The sequence below is a fragment of the Lissotriton vulgaris genome, chromosome 6, assembly GCF_964263255.1.
Source record: "Lissotriton vulgaris chromosome 6, aLisVul1.2, whole genome shotgun sequence".
In the NCBI taxonomy this organism is placed as follows: domain Eukaryota; kingdom Metazoa; phylum Chordata; class Amphibia; order Caudata; family Salamandridae; genus Lissotriton; species Lissotriton vulgaris.
Window position 1 is genome coordinate 1,450,660,336 of NC_141694.1, and position 26,081 is coordinate 1,450,686,416.

Sequence of the window (26,081 nt, forward strand, 5' to 3'; positions counted from 1 at the left end):
ACCCTCGGGTGCTGGGATTTTTGTATGGCTTTTTAATCTTCACCTTCACACTCACCACACTGCACACTCAGTAAATATACCAGCTCCGCAGTAATCTGGCGTCGAAGCACACCCGGGGCACGTTAGGTGCCACTGTGGTGGGCCCGATGATGAAGCATGCCACCAACTAGGTTGGTGGGTGAGGGCTTTCTAAAAACCTACTGGTTTTCCTCAACATACGTACTCCATTGAGTCTTCCCTGTAAAAAACCTAGCTAGTCTTTCTTGATTTTTGATATATAAAAGCGGGGATTCAGACTAGCTTACCTAGTCCTCCCTCTCTCCTTTGATTCAGTTGTATTTAGTAATAAACATCACGCTTTGATCTTCTTGTCATGGACTATGTAGATTGTGGTTTTTATAGTAAATCACTTCTGTTTATTGTCGTTGCTCTTTCTATTGCTGTATTGATGGCATTAATCTCATCCTCTTTCTAAAACCCTTTTTGTATTGATAGAAACTTTTCTTCTGTAATCGGAGTCAGGTTTGCTAAGCTACGAGCTCAAATTTGGAAAGAGGCCTAAATGCTGCTAACAACGCCAATATCAGAGAGTTAGGCTGGGTGCAGTATCTTGTAGCCCATTATAATACCCGTCTAAAAGTTTATTTGAAAACAAACAGATGCATGGACATATTTACATCTCCGACTGTGCTTGAAATGCACAACCCTGTCGGAAAAATCTACCACGCAAGAGAGATCGAGAAACTGATAAACAAATCAGATTAAGCTTCAGGGCTGAGTGGCCTGCCTAATGCTTTCTTTAAATCAAGCTCGAAGAGTTGGGCGAACCCTCTAGCCCCACTGTATTATTACTGCTTTGCTTCCAGTCAAATTCCAGACTCTTGGTGTGGAGCAATCATTCACCCATCTTTAAAGGTGGTCAAAGTAGTGTTCCCAATAGCTATTGCCTGATTGCTGTGTTAGATAATAAGGCCAAATACTATGCTGGACGTCTACTCTGCACCTGAACAGCTGGGCGGATGACCAGAAGATAATTCGGTACAATCAGACCGGCTTTTGCCCCAGTATTGGCACCCTGACTAATTTGACAGTATTAGTCCTTACAATAAGAAAAGCTCAGAAAAGCAAAATCTCCTATCATGTCTGTTTTTTGGATCTGAAGCCTTCTTTTGATCGTGTAGGCAGGGTAAAGCTCTGGGTAAACTTACAGCTTGCGTGATCCCAGAGAAACTATTGAAAGCAGTTCAACAACTCTACACAGATACGTGGATTAGGATAAAACTAGAACATGGAAAAAGGGTCTCCTGTAAGATCTAGACCTCAACAGGGACGCGTGCTCGCCCCAGCATTGTTCAGCCCCTTCCTGGCCAATCTCACCCAAGACCTGGACCAGACAAATGCTCATGCACCCAAATTTTGGGGGGACCATTGTTGAGTATGTTATATGCTGATGATATAGGTCTTCTCAGCAGAACCAAGGTCAGCCTACAAAGGCTTCTGCACAAACTTGAACACCAACCTTGCAAAAACAAAGGTGTTAACATTTAACAAAAGATCTGAGAAAGTGCAACCTTAGCATCTAAATACCCACAATCCATTTCAGGAGCAAGCCTACAAGTATCTGGGAGTGATAATTGATGCAAACTGTACTTTTTTTTCACAGCACAAGGAACAATTGAAAGTGAAGCAAGGGTGTGGAATTCCTATAGCCCGACTCCCAGGACATATTGTTTGGGGTCAAGGACAACAAGTTTTCATGTTTAGTTTGTACTCAGGACAAGTAAGCCCAACCCCGTGAAGCTTTGCTGCCAGTTTACAGTACCACATTATGGATCAGGGAAGGGCACTGTCTGCAGTTAAGGGAATAATTATGTCCATATGTTAGTGCTGTTTGAACTTTTATTTATGGTTCATTAATGTAAAGCCTTTATTATTAGAGTGACCACTCTACAGAAACTTTGTAAGCTCGGACTGCACTGCTGGCAGTGGTCCCAGTATAAAAATGTATACGCATGTTTGCAAAGTTTAACAATATGAGGCTATGTATAATGCTACCAGAATGCACTTTGATTAGATGCAAATATTTTTAGAAGCTTGAAAGCAAGATTGACGAGTATTTGCTTTCAAAATAAAATGTTCACAAAAAATGCAACTAGGAAATAAAATCTTATGCTAAACTACTTTGAAAATGTAGGTACAATTTCTTTGAAGCCTCATCTAGTAAAATATGTTGATGCATACTTATATTCCTAAAAAATATTCAGAATTAAAAATCAATGCAACCAGTTTCAACAAGATTATGGGAATCATGAAAATAAACAATAACTGTCAAAGCAAATAGGTCTGACATTGGTGGTCAGCCTTTTGATTTGTAAATGCATGCATGTCTTGTTTTGAATTTTGTTTGTAAAACTTTATTGTTGTGGGAACTTCCAAGCCCTCTCCACATAACAAACATTGGCAAAAACATTGTTTTTAGGTCTCAAAAAGCACACATAGTCTGTTGCACTGAACAAAACTGCTTTGCGTTTCAATATTCTTCTTGTGAAAGAACATAATGTTATTACTGACAGTGAAACCAGTCTAGAGATAGAGAGAGAGAGCATTTCAATAAAAACAAAAGGTATTTGTTATCTCAAGACATAATTTGGAACCCAATTCTTAAATTAAGACACAAAAGTTCACCCAACGTATATGTCCTTGCAGTAGTGCTGATTTACAGCTTCAATGAATTCATAATAATTTACAGAGGTTGGCCAGGAAATCATTCTCCTAAAAAATATTAGCAAACTGCATTTTAGCACAAGCAAATATGCTTCTGTAGATTTGCTCATGCGAGAATCCTTTGAGCTTTTACAAGTTAACTTTCCCTCCAACCACTTTTTTTCCCAACCTTGGAAGAAGTTTCACTTCTGCCCTTGCCAAGAGTAACTTTCCAACCTTTCTCAGTATGGGGAAGATACAGAAGAGCTGGTAAACTCCTAAAACATGAGTTAGTAGGCTTGCACAGACCCAAACATGCATTCCAACCCTTAAACTATTACTTAAAACTACCTCCAGCTCCAGTATGTAGATCTGTGCAAAGGTGGCAAAAAAATGGAATTGCTAGAATTCAAACCCTACAATATATTGGCCCTGGCATGATCAGAGAGGCTATTATCAGAGCTCCTATATAATGAGATTTCTGCCATAACTTGTCGCCGCACTACTTGGCATCCAAGGGACAAGTAGATTTTTTTTACAGGACATGTTGATTTATGAAGCAACTTGTCCATGGACCGGAAAATATTTTATTAAATTCCACACCCCTGAAGCCAGGGTCTCTCGTAGCAGCTTTCGAAATCCCTTCAGAAGAGGTTTGGAAACTGCTCGCTCCTCCCTATTTTGGAAGCTTTAAAATCATAGCTTCTGCCTACCATAACCTATGGTTACGAAGCATTTTTGTGGCTGTGAATCTGAATGGCTAGAGTCCTTAAACCTTAACACCTATAGGCAGCTTTTTTGACCACCTCAGAATGCCTCGCCTGCACAAATCAGGTTGGAGGTCGGCCTTGTGAAGTAAAATATGCAAGATGAGAAGCCTTTGTCAAATTTGTCACAAACTGAGAGCAGCCAAGGAAGACTCATTAGATCATAGGCTTTGGACTGAATATTTTAGAAATACGGGTCCACAGAGTGACTATTTACGGTCAGTACGGTGTCTCTACAAATAAGCGAACTGTGGGTAATCCTAGCCTCATAACAAGTCTTTAGTAAACATGTTAAAAATATGTGAAGCTCTCTTTTAGAGAATAAAAACATCTTCTTAAAGCGCGCTCACTCCAGGATGACCATCCAGTCCTTTAAGACTATAGTGCAGCAGGAATACCTAAGCTTCAGTAAATCACTTCACAAAAAAATAGAAACCAAACGTCTTTGCTTGGGTGACTTCCCAACCTTGGACCTTGCTCTGAAATGGCTTGAAAAAGGAATCAGTGTATCCTGCAGAGGCTGTAATCAAGGTCAAGAAACTATTGCGCACATTATTTGCATTTGCCCAATATTCATAAGTGACAGCAATTTTTAGGACAATCTTTCAACTCACTGGGAGTGTGGACTTGCCGACAATCAGTTATAGCTTGTTTAAGTGGTGCATTGAGGAAAACCTATGGAGAGTTATCAGGAGCCTTTACATCAGAACTTGGGTGAAAGTGAACATATCGACCAACAGAGTCACAACCCATAAGATATGAACCAACACTTGTGTAAAAACAAGGCATTTTAGCCCTGCGTCTGTTCCACCTTTGTCTGGCGGACATAAATGACTTGCTAGCTTCAACCTGTGCCCTCTTGCCCAAATTTGCAGCACATTCATTGCCTCCAGTATGCAGATGACAAGTTATTATTTGATCACATGGCAGTAGGGCTTTAGCGATCCTTGGTATTGCGAGGAAAACAAATTAGCAGTTAATCATGCAACCACAAAACTCATAGTATGTGGAGTTTGCAACAACGATACTGCCAACAAATTCATATTTTCCTTCAACGACCTGGTTTAGGAGTAAGTATTGAACCTAACGTATCTGGGCATATGCTTCAACCAGCGTGATTCCCATTTAACAAAGCTCACTGGCCTAAAAGACTGCCTTGTCTATGACAATGAGCTTTAAAAAAATTGGCAAAAAAAATTTGTGGCGCAGATCTTACTGGGATCTGCACAGTTTTCGATGCCGAGTTCATGCAAACTCACTTGCGGCTCATTAATGTTTGCAGACATCACCACCACATGGCTGGACAAAGCCCAAACTCGATGCTAAAGACACGTGTTCAGCCTTACAGACGGCTTGTCGTCATCCGAAATACGGCTGGAATTCAGACTCTGCAAACAATAATGTATGTTGAAAGGTTGGATTGTGGGCTACTATGCGAAGCTTAAGGATAACTCCACAGGTTCCCTCAAAGAACTGATATGGCACGGCATCCGGGACAAGAAACTCCATTGGCTACACTGTGTAAGGAATTTAGTCGAACTCCTGGTAGCCCAGAGCTGTGACTAAAACCAGCCTCCAAAGTTAACCTCTAAAATGGCAAAAATAAAATCGTGAGAGAAAGACAGGCAAGATCTATCATGAAAGGCCCATGAGAAACTTTGTGTGACCTTTTACGAAAACAGAGAAAAGCCTTGTATCTATCCAGCCCTATAAAACTGGTCTTTTAACAAAAAAAAATGTATGAGGCTGAGATGCAGGCTAATTCCCCTAAAAGCATACAAATTTGGGCATTTAAAAGGCTCTCCCGAACATAACTGCAGATTGTGTAATTTTAGAAAGGAATCATTGATGCATGTGGTCTGCACTTGCCCTTGTTTAAAAAGTTTAAGGTGCTACTGGTTAACGCCGATATTTCGGCTCTTGGGCATAACACAATGTAATAATGACATTACTGCATGTCTGAGTGGAGATGACGCACAGCTTTCAGCCATGTGTGTAAAAATTCTTTAGGGAAGCGTTTACGTTATTAAGCTTGTGCTCCTCGGGCAGTTAAAAGTGTTAGTCTACCAGCTTTATATTAATCCTAAATGTTGTCGCTTAAGGCGATCTCATTATGTACTCTCATTCGCGACACGCAGCCCCCTGGCCATAGCCGGCCAAGACCAGCAGGGTTTAGGTGCTTCTGGTGCGTTCCCATCAGAAAATAATTTTGCGAATCAAATGGGAATCCGCTCGGCTCATGAAGTCAAATGAAACAGCTTAGTACACGTTACCAACTGAATGCTCCAGGACAGGTAGGTCCGGAGAGAGCCAAAACCAATAGGCCACATGACATTGCGATATGCACTTTATTAAATTCAATCTGATTGCCGTCTGCAGTTTGCTCATTGGCCTGTGACCCCCCTACGATTTGACAGGATCCCCCTCGCTCTGGCACCTAACGAGTCCCTTTTTTATTGGCAGTCTATTTCATGCATTCGGATTTTACAATTAATTTAAAAGATGTAAAGTATAAGTAGTTTTACAATGCACTAAAATTGATAGATGTATGCATGATTGGATTAACTGAGACATCATTATACTTTGCTATTTTTTAAATGTTTTTGCTATATTGCTATGGTTTTAAATAACTAGAAACAAAAATTCACCATACTTTATTTTAACGAGGGCAATACAAGACTGCATTTTGCAAACTATTAGATTTTTGACATAAGTTGTAAACTAACTGCAACAAAAAACAAGCAAATTGAATCTTATGCCTGCTGTGTATCTTGCAGTCAGCACCGTTTTAAAGACGGTAGCCTGACGAATTAAAAGAAGCTTATCTAAATGTACTTTGTTTTATGTGTAAATTTGTCGTTAGCATCTGTTTCACAATAATCTCTTGATGCCTTTTTAAGATCTCTTTTTTTATTGTATTTTTAGAAACAAACTTTTAGCATGTTCCTTTCAATTTTATTAACTAATCATTCCTTTTAGTTTTAACTAAGCATATCTAATAACATGTGAATCTGTGTTCACCAAGTAGTTCTTCTTACCATATATTGACTGGCTGTTGGGTGAGCTGAGGAGCAGTTCAATCCACAGTTAACTGATGTGTTCTTTATATTCGGTAATTCAGTTAAGTGACTAATTTAGACATTAGGAGGCACACAATCTAGATTCCCCGCGCTAGTAGCCGAAATATTTTGGCACCGGCAGCTAGTCCCGTCAAAGCAGTCCATTTGCCAGACGTTCAAAAGTCAAAGGTAGACCACTTCAGCAGACACCCACCGGAACAGCATAAGTGAGTGTTAAACAGTAAAAGTCTCAAACACATCATCTCGGGCCTGGTTTATCCTGGAATTAAGTGCAAAATAGCAAGGTTTAAGCATCTAGATTCCTAGAATGGCAGTCCAGTGGGTATTCTTGTGGTCTGTAACAAAAATGCTTTAGCACAATTGAAAAGTACTTTTAATATTTACCACTCCAAGTGGCATCTTCTTAAACCAGTACTAAATAAGGAATATCCTCATTGCTCTATACTGGCCTTGTCAATTATGGTACCCAAACCCCAGAGAAAACATTTGTGCAAGCCGATCTTTACTTTGAAAATGTTAAAGATCAAGCACCCCTACGCATCATTGCTAAGCTATACCTTCCGTTTTCTGATTACCTACAGAATGGTCATTTAAACATTCACTATCGCCAAATAAGTGAAAATCCCTGCCACATGCTTTTTATATTCTTTCACTGGGAAGAGGTTCTACATCTGTTGACAGGAGAACAGGCACTGCGACAAGAATATGCTGTACTGCCTTCGCCTTCTTTATTTGGCTAATTCTAGCTTACACTTCTCCTCTATTCAAGTATATTTGTCTCTTAGCGGCTTTTTGCAAACGTCTAGGCATCTTTTTGCACAACTTCAGGAGTATGCATTTCCTAGAATGCATCAGGACGTTTTCAGCTATTAAGAAGCCCTTCTCTTACTTGGATAATTTTATAGCATGCTATCTTAAGTTATCATGACACAATTTTCAATATGTGCACAAGATGAGATTAGGCAATATTGCTTGTCATGGAAAGTTTCATTCCTGTAGCTATCACTTCAACCAGAAATATGACTGAGCTTCATGCTCTTTTCATCAATGATACTTCCACTTCTCCATAATAATAAGATTTTGCTACGAACTTGACCTTCTTTCCTTTCATCAGTCATTTCAGAGGCTCACAATAATTAGTCAAGCACATTACCAATTTTCTTTCTGAACTCTTCCCCTACACACACTGCCTTTATGTAAATTCGATGTTAATGAGATCTAGTGTTATTCAGTAGATAAAAAAAACCACAAAGAACTTGTGCTTGGGCAAATAGAAGGTTGTGGCGGTGAGACATCCTCTAGTGCGTTGCTAGGTGGATAGCCTCTAGCTTCATCATCATCTAGCCAACAGATCATTACATGGTAAACACAAAGCTCTAGTGGGTAAAGTTCTCAGTGCAATTTGTCTGCATAATTTCCTTCATTGTGTTCCTGGCCCTCAAGCTTCCGAGATTGGGTCTAGCGTGCTAATCTGTTTTACCATGTATGAATATCAGCAACAATCCCATGATGGGCAAGTAAAAGTTTCATACTTGTATTCTGCACTTTCTGTCCCGAATGTTCTCTCGAATTTTATAAAGCTCCCACCCACCTCTCCAGTGATCTGGATCATAGTTTTGGCTCCGGGTCATGTTAGATCCTTTTTCAGTCAGACCTCCAACACAAACGTCTAAACACTTTGCTGTTTATGGAAGAAAAGCACAGTTTCAAAAGACCTTAAGGTGGCCATGCCCATTTTCACTTCACTACAGCCTTAGTAAATAAGCATGGTTTCCCTGCCTAGTGTCTTAGATGTTTAAAACATGTCTGTACAGTACATAAGTACTACTGAGTTTGCTTAGTATGATTATATTGGTGAAGTAGTGTGGCTCACTGGTTAGAGGCGGCAGACCCGAGAGCAGAGGACGGCCCGGGACCAGGGTTCGATTCCCGGCGCGGCAGGTTTCTGGACCAGGGTCAGCGGACTCGATAATTCTCTCGCCTCGGTGCCCACTCTGATCAGCGATCACACTCGGCAACTCTGGGCACTAGCTTGCCTCATCTTCACTAACGGCCCCACCAGACCGCCGGGGATGCCTGGTCTCACCCTGGAGATACCCATTAAGGGACCATCTCTCAGGGAAGCCAGGAAGGGTTTCGCAGTGGTCGAAGCGCCTTGGGACCCTATGGGTAAGTAGTGCGCTATATAAATGCCTATACATTTACATTTATTTTAGAATGGACTGATTCTATTGCCTAATGTTAAGTGATTTTGAAAGTTCAAACCATGTATATTTAAAAATATATATTGGGATCCTGCACATGTGCAGATATAGTTACTCTACTGTTTATGTAGGACTTCAGAGACCATACATATGAAAGTGAAATAATATTACATGTAAGCAACTTCTTTCTCATTGCCTTCTCCCTCCTGTGGTCATTACCTAATAGAGATGACCCGAATACTAAAACTAATTTTAACAGCCTTCGTTTCTTTTATAAGAGAAAGCTTTGACTGTTTTATCTTATTGGATTTGGAGGTAGAGGCTATGATTTGTTCGTTCAGTTTGAAATAGGAAGTGTTTTTTCAGAGAAGAATGCAAACCATAGCAAACCTGTGAGCAGGCTGAGAAGCAGTTAAATAATGAGAAACTTTAACGTTTGGAAAAAATACCTATATAGTTATCAATACATCACAAACATAATTTTGATTGTTTATAACTGACATGATGGCTTTCAGCCATTTTTCAACACTTCAATTTGTTTGAGTGATCCCATTGGGTGACCTCCAGTTTAGCACGGTGGTGACTCCCGTGTTTGGCTAGAACATCTGTCACAACAGCACTACTGATGATTGTGGTGCCCGGTCTTGTGAGTAAGTCCTTCTAAGGCATTCCAATCTGGGGCAGGTGGTGATAATGATAGACTTGAGTCCCTCATGATGCTTTAAAAAAAGAAGAAAAAAATCCTCTCTCGAGGGCATCTTTAGTAGGGGGCCAATCAATTGAGTTGCAGGCCACCTACTATAAAGGTTATGAGTTAATCTGGTTTGAGTCAGGAATTCAGTGTTTGAACTCCAATTGCATACGTGCTGTAGTGAGCAGCCAGCATCTCTGGATATTTCATGCTTTTTTCATCAGATTGGTAGGCAGATTAGTGTTTTAAAATTGCTTATTCACTTATTCAAAGCCTGAACAATGTAGTCTCTTTTTGCTTAGGTTTAGGCATGGGGTGGCCCTTCATGGTCTGTTCTTTGTATCTCTCTGACTTTTATTTAATGCCTTTTATTATGGTGCATTAATCAGTGCAGCAAAACCCAGGGCACTAGTGAGTTTGAGCTGATGCTTCAGTTATTGAAGTGAAATGACCCTTACTATGCTTTGAAATGTAATGTTTGCGATCAAGTGCGAGAAAGATTGCTATGGTTTGGACGAGATGCTTCTAAACACACTAGTATTTGACGTTTCCCCGTAGACCTGTCCATTGTTTACATCCCTTTATTAGTTATTTTCTTCATGTTTGTGCTCCCTTTTTAAGTCCAGATCTATTAGGTTCTTATTCCTAACCACAATGGGCTTCTTTTTCAAAGGCAGTTATATAGGGATGAAGTAATTGAATCTGGCTTCAGGGATACAAGCCGCAGTCTCACCGCCATGCCACGCACTCCTATGAAGGTGGCAGAGAAGCATACATTCAAGAAACTAGTTGTGTTAGCTTAGCATGAAAAGAACATTTAGGTGATCTGCTGCCTCTTGAGCCCTACAGACATAAGAGTAGCATGAAATAATAAAAGCAACATCAAGATTTAGTCTGGGGTTGGATGGAACTGAACTTGGCATGATGATTGCTTTCTCTAGTTAATTTAGCCTGTCGGCAGTGGGGATGGAGACCATGCCATTGGTGTGATCTCCGGCATATGCTTAATGAGAGGAACTGTCTAGGGTCAGCATAGTGGCTGGGTTATCATATAGCCCCCAGACGCCTATGTCTGCTGGTCATCATGCTGTGTGAAAATCTGACAAACATCTGTTTTAATTCTGAAGACAGTACGCAGAATTTAGTTTTATTTTTTCACTGAAGAGAGGCTACACTATACTTTACTGTTTTATGCTGTTAGCACTGAATACAAAAGTTTCTTATCTGAAATGAGTAAAATGTCTAAATATCAAGTGGTGAATCGGTGAGACAGATAATGTACACGTGTGGGCTAATTTGGAAATGTCTGCATGCTTTTTCTTAATCTTTACAAAAATAGGATTTTTAGAGAGAAATAGGGAGATGTTAACTGCTACCATTGACCTACATTAGCCATGCAGAAAGCTTGAAAACAAGAAAAAAAGTGGTTTAAAACAGAAGCTGCACTCTTGGAAATCATCTTTCCGTCATAGGTCTGTTTTTGGAGACCTATATGGGAAGAAATGTGATGATAGTATTAATTTAAATGTGCTTTCATTAAATATTGTAAATTAGAGTCCCTGCTACAGTATTGAGCGAACCCAGGAAGTCGTACTACAGCTCTTGTTAACAGTTAACGTCTCTCTTTCTCCAGATATGTTGCCTACTGCATGAAGTTTGTCGATATGCTCTTGGGGTGCGGAATCAAGCCCATACTCGTCTTTGATGGATGTACTTTGCCTTCTAAAAAGGAAGTGGAAAAGTCGAGGCGAGAGTACGTTTTTTTAAATATTGTTTACATTTTATTATGGAGCGATGAGATTGTCTTGTTTGACTTGATCTGCAATTTCATTGTGTGTTTGGAGTACTATGTCAGTATTGGGCATGGTGTATTGTCTGAAGTTATTACACAATTGTTTGTCTTCGTTGAACTGTACCAAACGTCAAGGCCCTGCTTAATTCCCAACAGCCTTTCCCTATTACAAGCAAGAGAAATGATTAATGGCAGCCATTATGGAAAGTTTAAACGCACAAGATTCATAGCTTCTTTCTTATTGGTAACCGGTCCGCCTAGCAAAAAGGACACATGAGTGGAGCCCTCATTAGCATATCTATGACTCTTATTATGTCACTGCATACTCTTACATTTCTCGCAGCATGACCAGTTCACCTTTTCCCCTCCCCAACATTCAACTTTACTCTCCACTTTGCCAGGCCCTTCTTCTGGGAACTGCTTTTGCAAGACACACCCCTTGCATTCCTGAGATTTTGCGACCTATCCTCTAATCCCCATGATCGATTTTCATTGCATGATTTTCCCTGCCCTGCTTGTAATCGACTTTATTCAGCTAAGCTCATCGGCTAACAATCAGGATGCCACTCTCCCCACCTTGTATGCTAACATTCACCCTTCTCACATGGTCTCAAATCCCCCCCCTCTCCTGTGCTCATGACGACTCTTCTACCCATGAAATCATTCAAACGTATTGCGCTCCTTCATATTTATCATCCATTTTGTGTTGTCCAGCTTATAGGTCTTCTGCTCATATGGTCAGCCTCCTAAACACTATTGTTAGTATGATATTTAAAACGCTATTTGCTGACCACCTCCGCTTATCTCCTCTCTCCGTTTGCTTCTTATAAAGCTCTTTAGACATTTTGCACTAAATCACCATCTATAACCACCCAAAAGTGCCCTGCAGTTGGCCTTCTGCAAAATGCACAACCCCAAGGCAGTTCTCACCTTCTCTCTAATGACCGGAACAATATACCCATCCTCCCTCTTCTCAACCCCTCTGCTGCACTGGCAGCTGCCATGTCGTTGCATCCCTAGTGCTGTGCTCCTCTGCCTCTAAATATTGTATAATAAATTCCGAAACATCGAATGTACCAGGAAGAGGTTTGAATTGACAAAAATATTTTTTCTTTGATGACCGGGTTAAGTGTTAAGAATCTACTATAGTCAAGGCTATTGTTAGACCAGCATGCCTTATTTGTGGGCGAAGCTTCTGACTGCCTTCACTGTGTGAATTGTTTGCTCTTGTAAATTTGTTCTTGAAAGTACAAGTGGATGATCTGCAGAGGGTCTAACGAGGAAGTTGGAATGTTAGGATTATCGGTTGGGTAGAGTTGAGCAGCAGACAGGATGCTAGAAGTGAGAAAGAAAAACTGGTGAGATATGGGCCCAGAAGCATATTGTAGAAGTAGACACTTGTGTGGAATTAAATTACTCATTTTAGGTTAGAAATTTCAGATGCAGGGCAGGAGCATTTGAGGGCATGCAAGGAGTGAGATTTTATATGGTGAAATGTCTATGCACTAGTTAATAGCAGATTCAAGAAAAAGCAGCAACACCTACTGTTGAGAGTCGCTTCAAGTTTAGAAAAAAAGTGTGATTCGCAGAAGTGAAGCGCTTTACCACAAGTTTGTTTGTTGGTCATGGGAAAGTAAGGTTAGTCTTACAATGACTAGGCACTTATGTTTTCTTTATTGACTTGCAGGAGAAGGCAAATAAATTTACAGAAGGGGAAGCAGCTGCTTCGTGAGGGAAAGCTTTCTGAAGCCAGAGAGTGCTTTACACGCTGCGTCAACGTAACACCTGCGATGGCCCTTGAAGTGATAAAAGCAAGTACTTTTTATAGGTTTGAATGTTTTAAATCCAGACTGGGTCGGTCCAGAGCCTAGAAATCAAAGTCTTTGAGTTGGTGAACATCATTTCATGAGACTAATCCAAGTTCTGGGAACAGTTTTATTCTGCCCCAGGTAGTCTAGTTTTAGGTATTCGGACAGCTGGAATAGAAAATCATCAAATTCCTTTTAGGTTTCCTCAAATATATATATATATTTTTTTGTTCAAATTGTCTCACGGTAAACAGTGATGCATGTCAGCCTGCACTGTTCTTGGAGAAACATTTACAAATCGTCTTTTTAGGTCTTGCTTTCAGAAAGCTTGTTGCTCTTTTTTTGGAAAAGACCTCTCTTGTACAAAACTAAGAGTGGGCTTAAAGTCAGCCCTTATCGCTTACCACTGCCACTCTCATTTGCTTGCTTCATATTGGATGGCTTTCCTTCTTGTGTTTGTCCCTTGGATGACTTTTATCCTTCCAAGATTCAACATGGAAGTGCATGTGTTACCTTGCTGTCCCCTGTTTGGTTCTTTCCTGCCCGCACTCTCATTGATGTCCCTTCTCCAAACCCCTCCCAATCAGATGTAAATGTTATTTATGGTGGTTGCCTTTTTTCCGTTCTAAAATAAAAATAATACACCGCCTAGCTCCTTTGCACTTCTGTGCTCCCCAGTTGCAGCCGTCTCTGTTCACTTGCTTACCCTGCCTATTTCTATTTTTGAGAGTTGGGGTGGGGCAAGGGGGGGGGGGGGGGTTAGTTATTCGGGCAATTCTTTTCTGATTAAGGTGCTTTTATTTACTTGGTATTGCGACAATTAGAATTCAGTTAATTCTAAATGGCTCAATGTTTGTTTCCCTAGGTATCACTGAAGGCCACAGTCTATTTTTCGAAAGTAAAATCAATATAACACTTCAGAGATAAAACAATAACTAGACAAAAATAGTGTGTGTATATCTATTCACAATAAAACTGACAGTATAGTTGACTATATTGTGCAGCAAACAATGCAGTTGATATCCAATTTTCTCTGTGTTTATGTCATAAATGGGGCAGGAGTATGATTTCCTTTTGGATCCAGAAACAAGCCCCTGTTACAGAAATGAGTTACCTGCTTGAAACACTGGGCCGTTAAGCCACAAGGAGTCCTAACTCTTCGACTGATTATGACCTGAAATATTAATCTTAGCAGCTAGATGAAAAAGTACTTTTATAATAAGGTAACCTTTTTTTTTTAAGTGAATCCAGACTGAGACCAGGGCGAACGCTCTAACAGAAGATATGATGCAACTGCCTTGTGCCAGAGTTTCTTCTGCTATCTGTGGAGAACGTAATGTAGTGTCGCAGTCATGATATTTGACAATACTGATTTTGGATTTAATATACAGCCCTGACTTATCTTTGTGATGTTTAATAACCACTTTGGACTCACAGTCTGGAAAAACCTAACTCCTACGGCTGCTGTTAGGTTCCTTTGTTTAAAGCATTTTGTTGTTTTTTTTCCTATTGAAACCACTGTGGCCTAGTGGGTAATCGTAAAAAGACTTTGAGGAGGAAAAAATAAAAAATCTTTAAATCAGCAGGGCTGGTAGACAACTTCCGAAGATGAGCAATGCTTTTCAGTGACTCCTTAAGAATTGAAAGACCTCTCACAACACGTCAGGGGAGTGTTCCCCGAGAAGCAAAGGACTTGAACTATTGGAATAACTTCATATCAGCTGTATATCATTTGCTTAAAAATTGTGCAAAGGGGTGTGGCCAAGATGGCAGATAGCTAAGAGGCATGTTTCCTTTTTGCTGCCACGGCCTCCGTAGAGCCAACTGCATCTCCACTCCGAGAGCGGCAGGAACAGTGTTTGGAGGTTTGGGGCAACGAAAGGTGCAAGCCGTGGAACCCTTCTGGTTGAAGCTGTGATCAGGGGGTAATCTGGGATAAGCTGGTGAGCCCTCTCTTAGAGAGTGAAGCCTAAATGTTGAATTGCTGCTGTAGGAGTTGGCTGATGCTAGATTTGGTGCAGCATCAGACTTAATGCTTCACTAGCTCGAAATGCATCCAGACTCAGTGGGAAAGAGACCCTAAGCATAAACAACCAGAGGATTACAATACACACCACAGGATGACAACAGCACCACCCAAGACCTGCTCTGACCAGGCTACATTCCCTGAGAACGCAAGCATCATGTGCTCGGGTGCAGTCTGAGCTGTCCCAGTGCAGAGGCCTTCCCAAGAGGAGTAAGTGGGAAAGAAGAACTCCTAAAATTCAGGGGTGACTGAGGAGGCAGAACTCCCATGGGTCAGTGTGCAAAGTACATGTAAAGTACATGTGGGGTGATGGGGAGCCGGCTCACTGTGTTTCCAAGCAGCTAACATATCTCAAAGAGGCCACAAGACACCGTTCAACAGGGGGCCTGGGAGGAACAGTAAGAATTTAGGTGCCATAACCAGCTTGTGAGCAAAAAGGAATAAGACCAGGGCCAAAGACGTAGGAAACTCCTCTGCTGAGGGGGGCTATCCAAGGATCAGGGGCTATCCAAGGATTAGGGCCTATCTCACCCCATTAACTGCAGAGTTTGTTGGCAGGTCGTAGCCCACCAAGGAAGGCAGCAAGGTTGCACATGAGGGGTGATTAATGGCCCCTGGGTTCTGAGAGTGTGTTGAGTGAGAGTAGGGTAAGCCCTAGAAAAAGCCACCTCACCAACAGTCACAGGATAGACTTGTGTGAAATTCCAAATCCATTTGATAGAAAGGGACACCAGAATAATCTCTTCTCTGGAAGATTGCTATAATGGCGGGTGCCAGTAGGAAGAATGATTAGTCAGTCAAGGAACTGCTTCTTAAGCACAACCCGTAGAAATCAGAAAGGTAGCTGAAAAATTCACTTTTATACACTCCCGGAGTAGAAGCCCCAGTGCTGTAAGCAGCGGCAGATGACGGACTTCTTCGGTAGCAAGGCATAGCCTATGAGTGGGGTAATCCCTTCCAACTAAGTTTCCACTAGCAGGGCCAGGAATACAAAAGAAAATCCTTGACTGAAACAAAGAATATCCTCATTATATTGGATACATTTTTTCTTTGGAAAATGCCACAAAAGAGAAATTACCTTGAGTAATGCACCAGAGGATACAGAGAGAGGCGGAGAACTATTTTGAAGCTACTGAGAGATTACAAATCGACAAGAACTGGCATGACAAGGGAGCTCAATATATTTCTCGACCACCTCAGAGTAGTTGATCTACGGCAAACCCCTGACTAGGCAAAACCGCCAGGTGGTGTCCTGTGTGACTGTTGGCTATAGACAGGACAATGCTCAATGCCTTTGTTCACTTGAAACGGAGGGCAGCGAGAATGGGGAGGAAGGGCACAAGCTAAATACTGGATGGAGCTGTTGGCCGCTGTGGTGTCCAGGAAGGGTGTTTGTAAGTTCTCAGTGACAGTGTTAGGGGGCTAATTGCAGCGTTAATTACCTACTTGGGGCAGTAGAGTTTTGGGAGGCAGTGGTATGGCCAGTGACCTCTCTAAAATTGGTGCGAAGACTGGGAGTAGGGAGGACCAGTTCCACGCTCCAATATTGAGGGTCGTAGTCTGTTTACAAGTTTAAGAAGGTACATTCATAAATAAAAATCTATCATGCATTTTTTTTAATTCTGGAGGGCAAAACACACCCAATTAAAAACTAATGTTCCCTCGGTCTTAAAAGGCTGAGGTGAGATATGTTTCATACAGGAAACTCATCTTTTTTAATAAATGTTTGAAGAAACATGGAGGCAAGGGTATCGAGCACTTTACATTCGCTAAGACCAAGCCCATAGGTTTAGGGTTATTAATAGTGACACATTTGCGATTCTCTATTCATAATACGTACACAGATGGGGCGTGACAATGGTTGTTCTTGAACGGACTGCTTAAAGGCAGGTCAGTCTCCCAGGCAATGGTTTATTCCATGATCCAAGACCAGGCGCAGTTCCTTAAACACTCTGTCCAGGTCTACAACGTGGTCCTGGGCAACGTGAGGGATAGAACTGGTCAGAAAATGAGTCACACAATGGTTTTCTTGAAGAAGTGTGTCCGTTGGTAGGCAGAGTTAGGATTGGTGGAACCCTGGAGTTGGAAGCACTTTAGGATAGATTTTTCTCACTTCCCTGCATCAGGTAACTCATATGATAGACTATTCTTGATAGGTATTGGCTTTTAGCTGGAATGAAGTAGAACATGGAATGCTCCATTTGAGGGAGGGCAAGATTTGTTCAAAATGTTCTTGTTTTGAAAAAAAATGTGTTTTGGCAAACATTTCTTATTTATGCTGACTTTATGGAGAAAGTATGGTTGTGCATGTGTGTAGATGAATCCTACTTACAAATTACTGTGTAATCAATTATTGTTCTTTGTAGGCTGCTCGGAAACATGGAGTTGATTGTATTGTTGCTCCTTACGAAGCAGATGCTCAGCTGGCGTATCTTAATAAGACGGGCATAGCACAAGCAATAATTACAGAGGACTCTGATCTTCTAGCATTTGGATGTAAGAAGGTATGTGGGTGTCTTAAAAAAAAAAAAACATGACTTGGACATTTTCATTGTTCTCTGCACCTTATTGATTTGATTCATCCACTAGAATGTCCTTACCAGTCAGGAAGTGGCCTGATGAGTGGCAGGCCCACAGTGTACCTAATTTCTAATCCTGTTAACTGATCTGATGTTCCAGCATACTAAGCCTATTAATCATTGGCACCCGTTTATTTATAAATACAATTATCAACAAACATTAAGGCTACCAATTTCCGATTTTGTCTTAATGGTTAGGCAACTAAGTCCACTCATTGTTTGTAGTGAATGCTGCTGAAAAAATTAAAGACTTAAATGTGCGTGCCAATATTTAAATTGTGACCTGTTCTTAATGGTTTATAATGATAACTAGTGGAGTGAGACAGGAAATGTATTTGGCCTTCCCTACCATCATTTTTTTAATAGTTTAGAATCAAGATTTCCGAAGCAAACATTGCCAAGTAGAACATCAATCAATTAAAACAAGTCAGACTTTTAAGACCGTTCTATTGAGTTGTTGTCTACTTTCAGATGGATGAAGTGTTGAGATAGTGATGTTAGACATTCCCCGACACTAAGGGTGCAGTGAGAAGTTGAGAGGTCGTGGCAAGGGTAGAATGGTTGGTGCTATTACATCTCTACGTGATCTGAAAGGATGCTAGGGAGCTTGTGTTGATTATCTGTTTTTTTCAGTATGTTATTGACTGTGAACTTGTGTCATATGACATGCATACCTGTATTTGTGGTAGGAGGGAAAGAACTTTGACGAGTGGCTCTATGGCAGTTGATTGAGGCTGGTGTGCAGTTGTTCTTGTGCAGAGGGATTATGCCGCAAAATGATGGATGTTTCCTTACTCGGAAACTGATCCAACGTATCATTCTGTAGAGCAGCATGTGCAAAACCATAGAGAACATAATGCATATGAGCAAAGAAGTGACATTGTCCTCATACCCTCCCCCATACCTAAGGGAAAGAACTCCATGCAAATTGTCTCGCGCTCTAAGGTGCGACACAAGCTAGTTTGTGTTCCTGTTGGACCCCTGTTGAATTTCATCTTTGCTGCAGTTTTGCAGAATCAATAGTTGTAGAATATCATGCCTGGCTATCATAACGATTAGTCAGAGTAGTGCATTTTGTTGGATTACCATTTCTTTCAATATCAGCATTATTAGAACCGGGGGTCTCCAGTTGGCTGTGGTATTTACCTGAGGCCAAATAGGGACCTTTGCTTTTAAGTCAGGAAAAAGAAGTACACCTTCTCAGATAATTCACGCTCCCCCCCCCCCTTCGTAGCTGGGCACGAGCAGCCAGGCTTATCTCCAAGGCAAATGTGTAAAGTATTTCCAACCCCGCTCTCAGGAACCCAATGATGACACCACAAATGGACTCCACACGAGTTTCACAAAAAAATAAGTATATGTTTATATACAAATATATACGATGAAACCACACGATAAAATTCCAACATATGCGTATTTATAATCTTTCACCTGGCAGGTGATTAGGCCAGCAAGCCGTTGTAGGTTCTTGCAGTACTAATGAGCTATTCTAGATGATCCAATTCAGTCCTAATGCAATCCTATGCAGTTCGTAATGCAAGAATCAGGCACGTCCCTCGTTGGCAAAGACGGGCTCGGACCGGCAGCACAGCTCCTCTGGGGATGCCGGTCCGGGCTGATGGCAATGACGCTGGTCTCAAGCTGCAACAGGGCACACGCACACAGCGTCGCTGAGACTCACTTGAGATTCGTGTGTACACAATCACAGGGCAATCCTCACGAAGGTCTCAGGCTGCACAAAGCACATGTACACAGTGTCACTGAGACTCACTTGGACTCCAGGTGCCCACAATCACAGGGCAATAAGGCTGCAAAAAGCACATGCACACAGCATCGCTGAGACACCTCTGGAAACTTTTTTTGCCAAACGTGTTTTTATTGATAAATAAAGACAAAGGAAAACATGCGACAGTCCCGCACAACTTCCCACGCAGGGGGCATTACGAAAGCAAGGTGAAAAGAGGACCCCTTATCCCGGAGCAATGTCACATAGCCAGCTCAAAGAAGTCTTTATCATCCGGGGAGCTGTGTTGGCGCGTCTAGGCCTTCCACTCGGTAGGGAATGTTGACTGTATCGTGGAAAGGCTGAGGAGCGATGATAAGCACTGAAGCTTGTAGAAAAGTTCGACAACCCCTGTTGAGGGAAGCTCCACTAGATCATAGCGATGGGACTCGGCTCAAACAAAGAACATAACCCCCCCCCCCTCACCCTTCCCCCTCCCCAGTGGTGGTAGTGAGTTGTATCGGAAGGACTAATCTAAAAAGATGATAATCACAGCTGGAACAAGTGGAGCGCTCGCACACTGGGCGGACAGACTGCGGAAGGAAGACCCTTGGAAAGGAACTGAACCAGGGGGCCCCAACGAAATGCAAAGTTTTTAAAATCATCTCGGAATATGTCCGCCATTCTCTCCACACTCAGCAACTTCCACAGTCTTGCATGCCAGAGGGAAAGCACCGGGGCATCTTTCTGCTTCCAAGCCGCTGCTAGGGTAAGTTTAGCTGCCCCCACACAGAGCCACATTATCCTCTTGTCAGCCTTAGTTTGGTGTTCGAGCCCCGGATCTCGAAGGCCCAGCAATATGTGAGCCATCGATTCCTCTATCGGATAGCCCAGTATCTCTTTAATGTGGGATAACATTTCTGCCCAGTAAGGCCGAATGATGGGGCAGTCCCACCAAATGTGGCGGAAGTCCCCCAGCAAGCCACAACCCCTCCAGCATCTATTGAGGAGGTCGGAAAAATCCGTCGCAGCTTGGCTGGGTAAAGATACCATTCCATTATCGTTTTGAGGTGTGCCTCCCGTAGATCTATCGAGTGTTTGTGTTTCGCTACATCAATCCACAGATGGGACCACTCCACCTCAGAGATGTCTCGACCAAGCACTCCCTCCCACATGGACATGTACCGGGGTCTAGGGGACATAGTAGTTGATAAAAGTAGGTTATAAAGGAAGGAGATCGTCCCCCGCATGGTAGAGGTCCTTGAGAGGAAGGACTCAAAAGGTGTCAGTGGTCTGGTGGCTGCATCTCTCACCGGGGGGGATAATGCTCAATGTAAAAGCTGGGTGTGATGGTACCTCTCGGTTTGTTGGACACCGTAGTCCCGCATGCAGTTATCAAATGTGAGAGGCGCAGAGACATGGAAAAGGTGTGTAAGAGCTAGGCATCCTCCCTCCCTCCATCTGTCAAAGGGGCCCTCAATGACAGCCGGCAGAAAGGCTGGGTTAAAATGTATAGGAGTGAAAGGGGAAGGGAATGCCGTCCAACGGTCATCACCAGAGATCGAGTCCCAGACCTTGAGTGTGGTGCTTGTGGGGGTGCTGATGTAGGCGTTCTTGGGTCTGTCGCTTTTGGGTTTCCATGCCAGGTCCCAGATCGTCCTCCCCGCCACGCCTCTATCCATGTGTAGCCAATGCTTTTCCGACTCCCGCTGGGTCCATTCCACCAATATACGGAGTTGTGCTGCCTTGTAATACAAGTGCATGTCGGGAAGGCCTGTCCTCCCCTCCCTCCTCGAATGGCGCAGGGTAGCATAGGAGAACCGAGCTCGCCCACTCAGCCAGATGAAGCGAAGCATCTGCGTTTTAACCCGCCGGAAGAATTCCCCATCGGGGGTAATGGGTAAAGCTTGAAAGAGGTATAAGAGCTTAGGGAGAAGGGTCATCTTGATCGCGTGTATGCGCCCCAGCCAGGATATGAACATCGGTTTCCACCGAGCCAGGGTCTTCTGAATGGACGAGAGCAGTGGGGGAAAGTTAGCTGGGTAGAGCTTCTCGATCTTGGGAGTCAGGTTGGATCCCCAAATATTGTATAGAGGTGTGAGTCCACGTTAAGTCCGTGAGAGTTTGGAGACGTGTCACTTCCGCTGGGGGCAGAGTGAGGTTGAGGACAAAGGATTTCCCGTAGTTGGTCTTAAAGCCTGCCACACCTTCAAAGCGCAGTAAGGCGTCTTGGACGTGGGGTAGTGAATGAGCGGGGTCCGAGAGGGAAAGTAGGACATCATCCGCAAACAGAGTGATTTTGTGTGATTCCCCAGTGAAGGGAAGGCCCAGAATGTCTGGGTCCTGTCGCACTGCTACCGCCAGTGGCTCTATACTTAAGGCAAAAAGTAGGGGGGAGAGGGGGCAACCCTGACGAGTGCCCCGTGAATGTGGGAAGGGTGCTGACACGTGGCCGTTGATAACCACTCTAGATGGGGGAGCGCTGAAGTTGGCCTCGAGCATCGTCAAGAATTTGGGAGAGAAACCGAAGGACTTCAAGGTCCGAAACAGGAAGCCCCAATCCACCCTGTTGAATGCTTTTTCAGCGTCGAGGCCCACCAAGACGGCAGGGATCTTGAACCTGTAGCTTTCTCGATGAGATGTACCACCCGTCTAGTGTTATCATCGGTTTGGCAGCCCTTAATGAAGCCGGACTGATCCGGGTGGATAAGTGCCGGCATCAAGACATTCAGCCTGCCTGCAAGTATGGACGAGTAAAGCTTGGCGTCCAGGTTGAGCAGGGCAATCGGCCTGTACGATGAGCACGACGACGGGTCTTTCCCAGGCTTGGGGATAACCGAGATTATCGCTTCAGCCATGGACCCAGAGGACACGCCTTCTTCTGCCATGCAATTAAAAAGTCGTACCAGGAAATCGCTTCGTTCCGAGGCAAAAGTTTTGTAAAAGGTCGCGGTAAAACCGTCTGACCCCAGGGCCTTATGAGGCTTCAGGGCCTTGATGGCCGCTAGGACTTCCTCCCTGGTGAAGGGGGCGACGAGCTGGTTGTTCCACTCCGCCGACACCTGGGGAGCGGGAGCGCCCTCAGGTATTCCTCCTGTGCCCTGGCATTAGGGGCGTCCCCGGCGTAGAGTTCTTCATAGAAATTGCCAAAGAGCCCCGCCTTGGTACCATCATGGTGGATGAGGGTCCCCATAGCGTCTCGTATTCCCCCTAATATATTCTTTTTCCCTCTTGTCACGGAGTTGGCGGGCCAGATGTTTCCCCACCTTGTTCCCTTGGGAGTACGAGAGGTGCCGCAATTTCAGCAGCGTGAGCTCCGCTCTATTATTATAGTGAGCTCTAAGTTTCCCCCTAACCGCTGTCAACTGCCGCACCGCCCGCCGGGAGGGATTCTGCTTGTGGGCAAGTTCAAGCGAAGAGAGTTCTTCTTCCAATTGTTCCCGTTCTTTCCTTCTTAATTTGTTGAGGGCTGCATTAAGTGCTATACAGCTGCCACGTATAGAAGCTTTGAAAGCGTCCCACATGTTATATATCGACCTGTCGCCTATAGCGTTAAGGTAAAAAAAATTGGAAATAGATTTCCGCAACGCTTGGCAGGAGGATGTATCTCGAGCCAAAGAGGCAGGTAAGTACCATCTACGGCAGGTGATATCGACCGTTTCCCAACGGAGGCAGATAGCCAGCAAGCTATGATCCGAGACCGATAAAGGGAAAATCTTGGCATCGCGCAGATCCCCCCGGAGAGATTGGCTAAGGAAGAAATGGTCCAGACAAGAGTAGGAACGGTGGACATGCGAGAAGAAAGTAAAATCCTTGGTGTGCGGGTACAGGGAACGCCACCCGTCAACCAACCCCATGTCCGGAATCAATCGCTGCGTTTCAGTGGAGAACAAGCCGGTGTCAGATCTCTGGTGATGTGTGCTGTCCATATCCCTATGCCAAACTAGGTTAAAATCCCCCATTACAATTAGAGGCCCCTCCACAAAGTCTAGGACTGTCTTTAGCAGACCCTGTATGAACCCGTTCTGACCCACATTAGGAGCATAGAGGACCAGAAATGAGCAAAGCCTACCACGTAGCACCCCCTTGACCACCATCCAGCGCCCCTCCTTGTCATTGAGCACTCCAGTGGGCTGGAAGTGCAGGCACGCCCGGAACATGAGGGCCACCCCCCTATGCTTCGCGGGGGCTGAGGACCTATATATGAGGGAGAATTGTTTATGCTTGAGGTGGGAGTCGTCCCGCCTAGTCAAATGAGTTTCCTGCAGCCCCACCACATCTAAGTGGTGGTCAAGTATGTACTTCCAGATCTTCTGGCGCTTTTGGGGAGAGTTCAGCCCCTTCACGTTCCAAGTCCCTAAAGTGAGCGGCATCCTAGTTGCGGAGACATGTTGTGCAATCTATAGAAGCCTACGGGGCCATCCAGCCTCCCACCCCCCCAGCCAGCCCCCACAAATCCCAACCGACTGTGCCCTCCAGGGGAGTGCGATCCGTGCATAAGGAACATCCTCCCAACTTGTCTCATTCAATCGCTCTGTGTCTCCATACATGCCTTGTCTCAATTGCAAAGGAAATATCAACTCTTCCCCCCCCCCCCCAAGCTACCACCACTACCCACCCTCCCCTCCCCTACCCCCCCCAACCCCAACAGACCCCCCCTCCCCTCCTCCCTGCCCCAAAGACCAGCCGGCCTAGCCAAGCAACGCAAAATAAAATGGCATAAAGGCCTAGAAAAAGGGTCTCTGGGAACCAAATAGGCAGTGGGGGTCCCTCACGAACCTACTAGGGGAGCGTGTCTCCAGGATTACCATATTGTGTTCTCAATACCTGGTGAAGAGATGTCTCTCCGACGCACTCGGTTCTGCCCCACAGGCTCACTCAGTGAGAGGGCCGTCCTGTGATACAGCGTCCGTGACCAGCGCCACAGAGGCCACCGCAGCCCCCCTCTCCTATGGGCTGGCGGAGATATCCGGTCTCCCCGGAGCCGCCGCATTGCCCATTCTCTGCCATGCCGGGGAGCGTTGTCGTCTTCTCGATGGTGAAGCGCCGCTCTTGGGTGTCGCTGTAGAATCGTCCAAACCAAGGATTTCCATGGCAGCCTTGAGGGATCTGACCTGGACTAATTTGTTCTGCCAGCGAAAGATAAGGCGAAAGGGGTGACCCCAGGAATAGACTACCTTCTGGTCCCTAAGGAAATTGGTAACAGGGCGAAAGTCCCGCCGCGTCTGCAGGGTCAAGGCCGCCAAATCGTGGAACAGCTGGGGCTGATGGTCGCGAAAACGCAAGGGGTCAAAGTCTCGTGCTTTTCTTAGTATCCATTCTTTTAGTTGGAAGTCATGTATACAAACCAGGATATCGGGAGGTGGTGCCTTCGGTCCTCTAGGTAGCCCGACTCTGTGGACCCTGTCCATGCGGATCTCCTGGGGCTCCTCATCACTCAGGACAAACTGGAAGAGGGCTTGTACGTATTCTCTGAGGTTCTTGCCTTCTCCCACCCACGGCACCGCTCGGATCCTGATATTATTCCGGTGAGACCGGTTCTCTAAATCCTCAGCATGGGCCTGGAGATCTAGGTTCTGTTCCGTGAGCCGAAGGACGTCTTGTTGGAGTTGGTGCACGTCTTCTGCCAGGCCCAGATCGTGCTCCTCCAAGGTGGCCACTCGCTCCCCAATTCCGTCCATGTCCCTCCTCACTTCACGGAGATCCGATGCCAGCTGAGAGCGTAGTTACGAAATGTCTTCCTTCATGGCTTGAAAGAGTTCGACCATAAAGGCCATGGTGGCCGGGGCCTCATCATCATTCCGCGGGAGTGACTTACTGGGTCCCCGCGATGACGACGATGGTACTCCCTTGCTCAGCCCTTCTTTGGCAGGTTTGTCCTTATGCTGCCTGCCCGCCATGGTGTGACGCCGGGGCCCACAGAGTAGATGATCGCTCCTTGTGATCAAGATCCAGGGATTGACCCCGCAAGGTGGTAGCTTGGTGCCTCAGACCGTCAGCAGCCCTGTCCCTCAACCTGGGCTGTGTAGCTACCCTGAGGTGCCGCTCCTTTATTATGTAGGCCTCGTCGGGGGATCAGCACCGAGCAGGTTTCACCAGGGCACCCATTCAGTGTGTGCGGTCAGCAGCCCACCATCAGCCGCCCCCTCTAGGATGCGCCATGCAAGGGCCCAGCTCACCCACGACGCTGGAGGACTCTTCATCAAGTAGCCCGGAGGGCAGCGCTGGCTCCGTTAGGCCTGAGGCTGTGCCAGCTGCAGTCTGTGTCACAGGCGCAATCCGCGGTGTGCAGGGCCGCCGGGGAAGGATACTCCACTGTGCACGATGACCAGAGTTAGCCCCGGTAAGCCGGAAGTTGTAGCGGCAAGAGATGCGGGGCCCAATGTGCTCCTCCGCCAGGCGGACCCGGGCTGTTGAGTCGCGGCCTACTCGGGCGTCCCCGCGACCCCAGGGCCCCCCCTCCAGGCATGCAGGGGCGAAGGCCGGGGGACCAGAGCTGTCCGTGTGAGATCGGGAGGGGGGGGAGGCCGACACTGTACTGGCCTCGGTCGTCTCGCCCCTCTGCAAACTCCACTCCCAGGACCGCAAAAGAGGAGGCCCGCACAGGCCGGAGATCCCCGGGCTCGACTGAATCGGGAGCCCCGATCCCGCGACAGGTCCCCGGCGCGGCCGCACTTCAAAGCTCTCACCTCCGGCCCGGGTGTATCA

At 44.8% G+C, this 26,081-nt stretch overlaps 1 protein-coding gene across 1 annotated transcript in view; it reads left to right on the forward strand.

Annotated features, from left to right (window-relative positions):
• Positions 1-26,081, forward strand: part of EXO1 (exonuclease 1) — a 237,624-nt gene that overhangs the window by 51,820 nt on the left and 159,723 nt on the right. Inside the window, exons 3-5 of the mRNA XM_086927581.1 lie at positions 11,079-11,198; positions 12,925-13,048; positions 17,438-17,575. Coding sequence (XP_086783707.1) covers positions 11,079-11,198; positions 12,925-13,048; positions 17,438-17,575 — 382 coding nt within the window. The remainder of the gene's footprint in view (positions 1-11,078; positions 11,199-12,924; positions 13,049-17,437; positions 17,576-26,081) is intronic.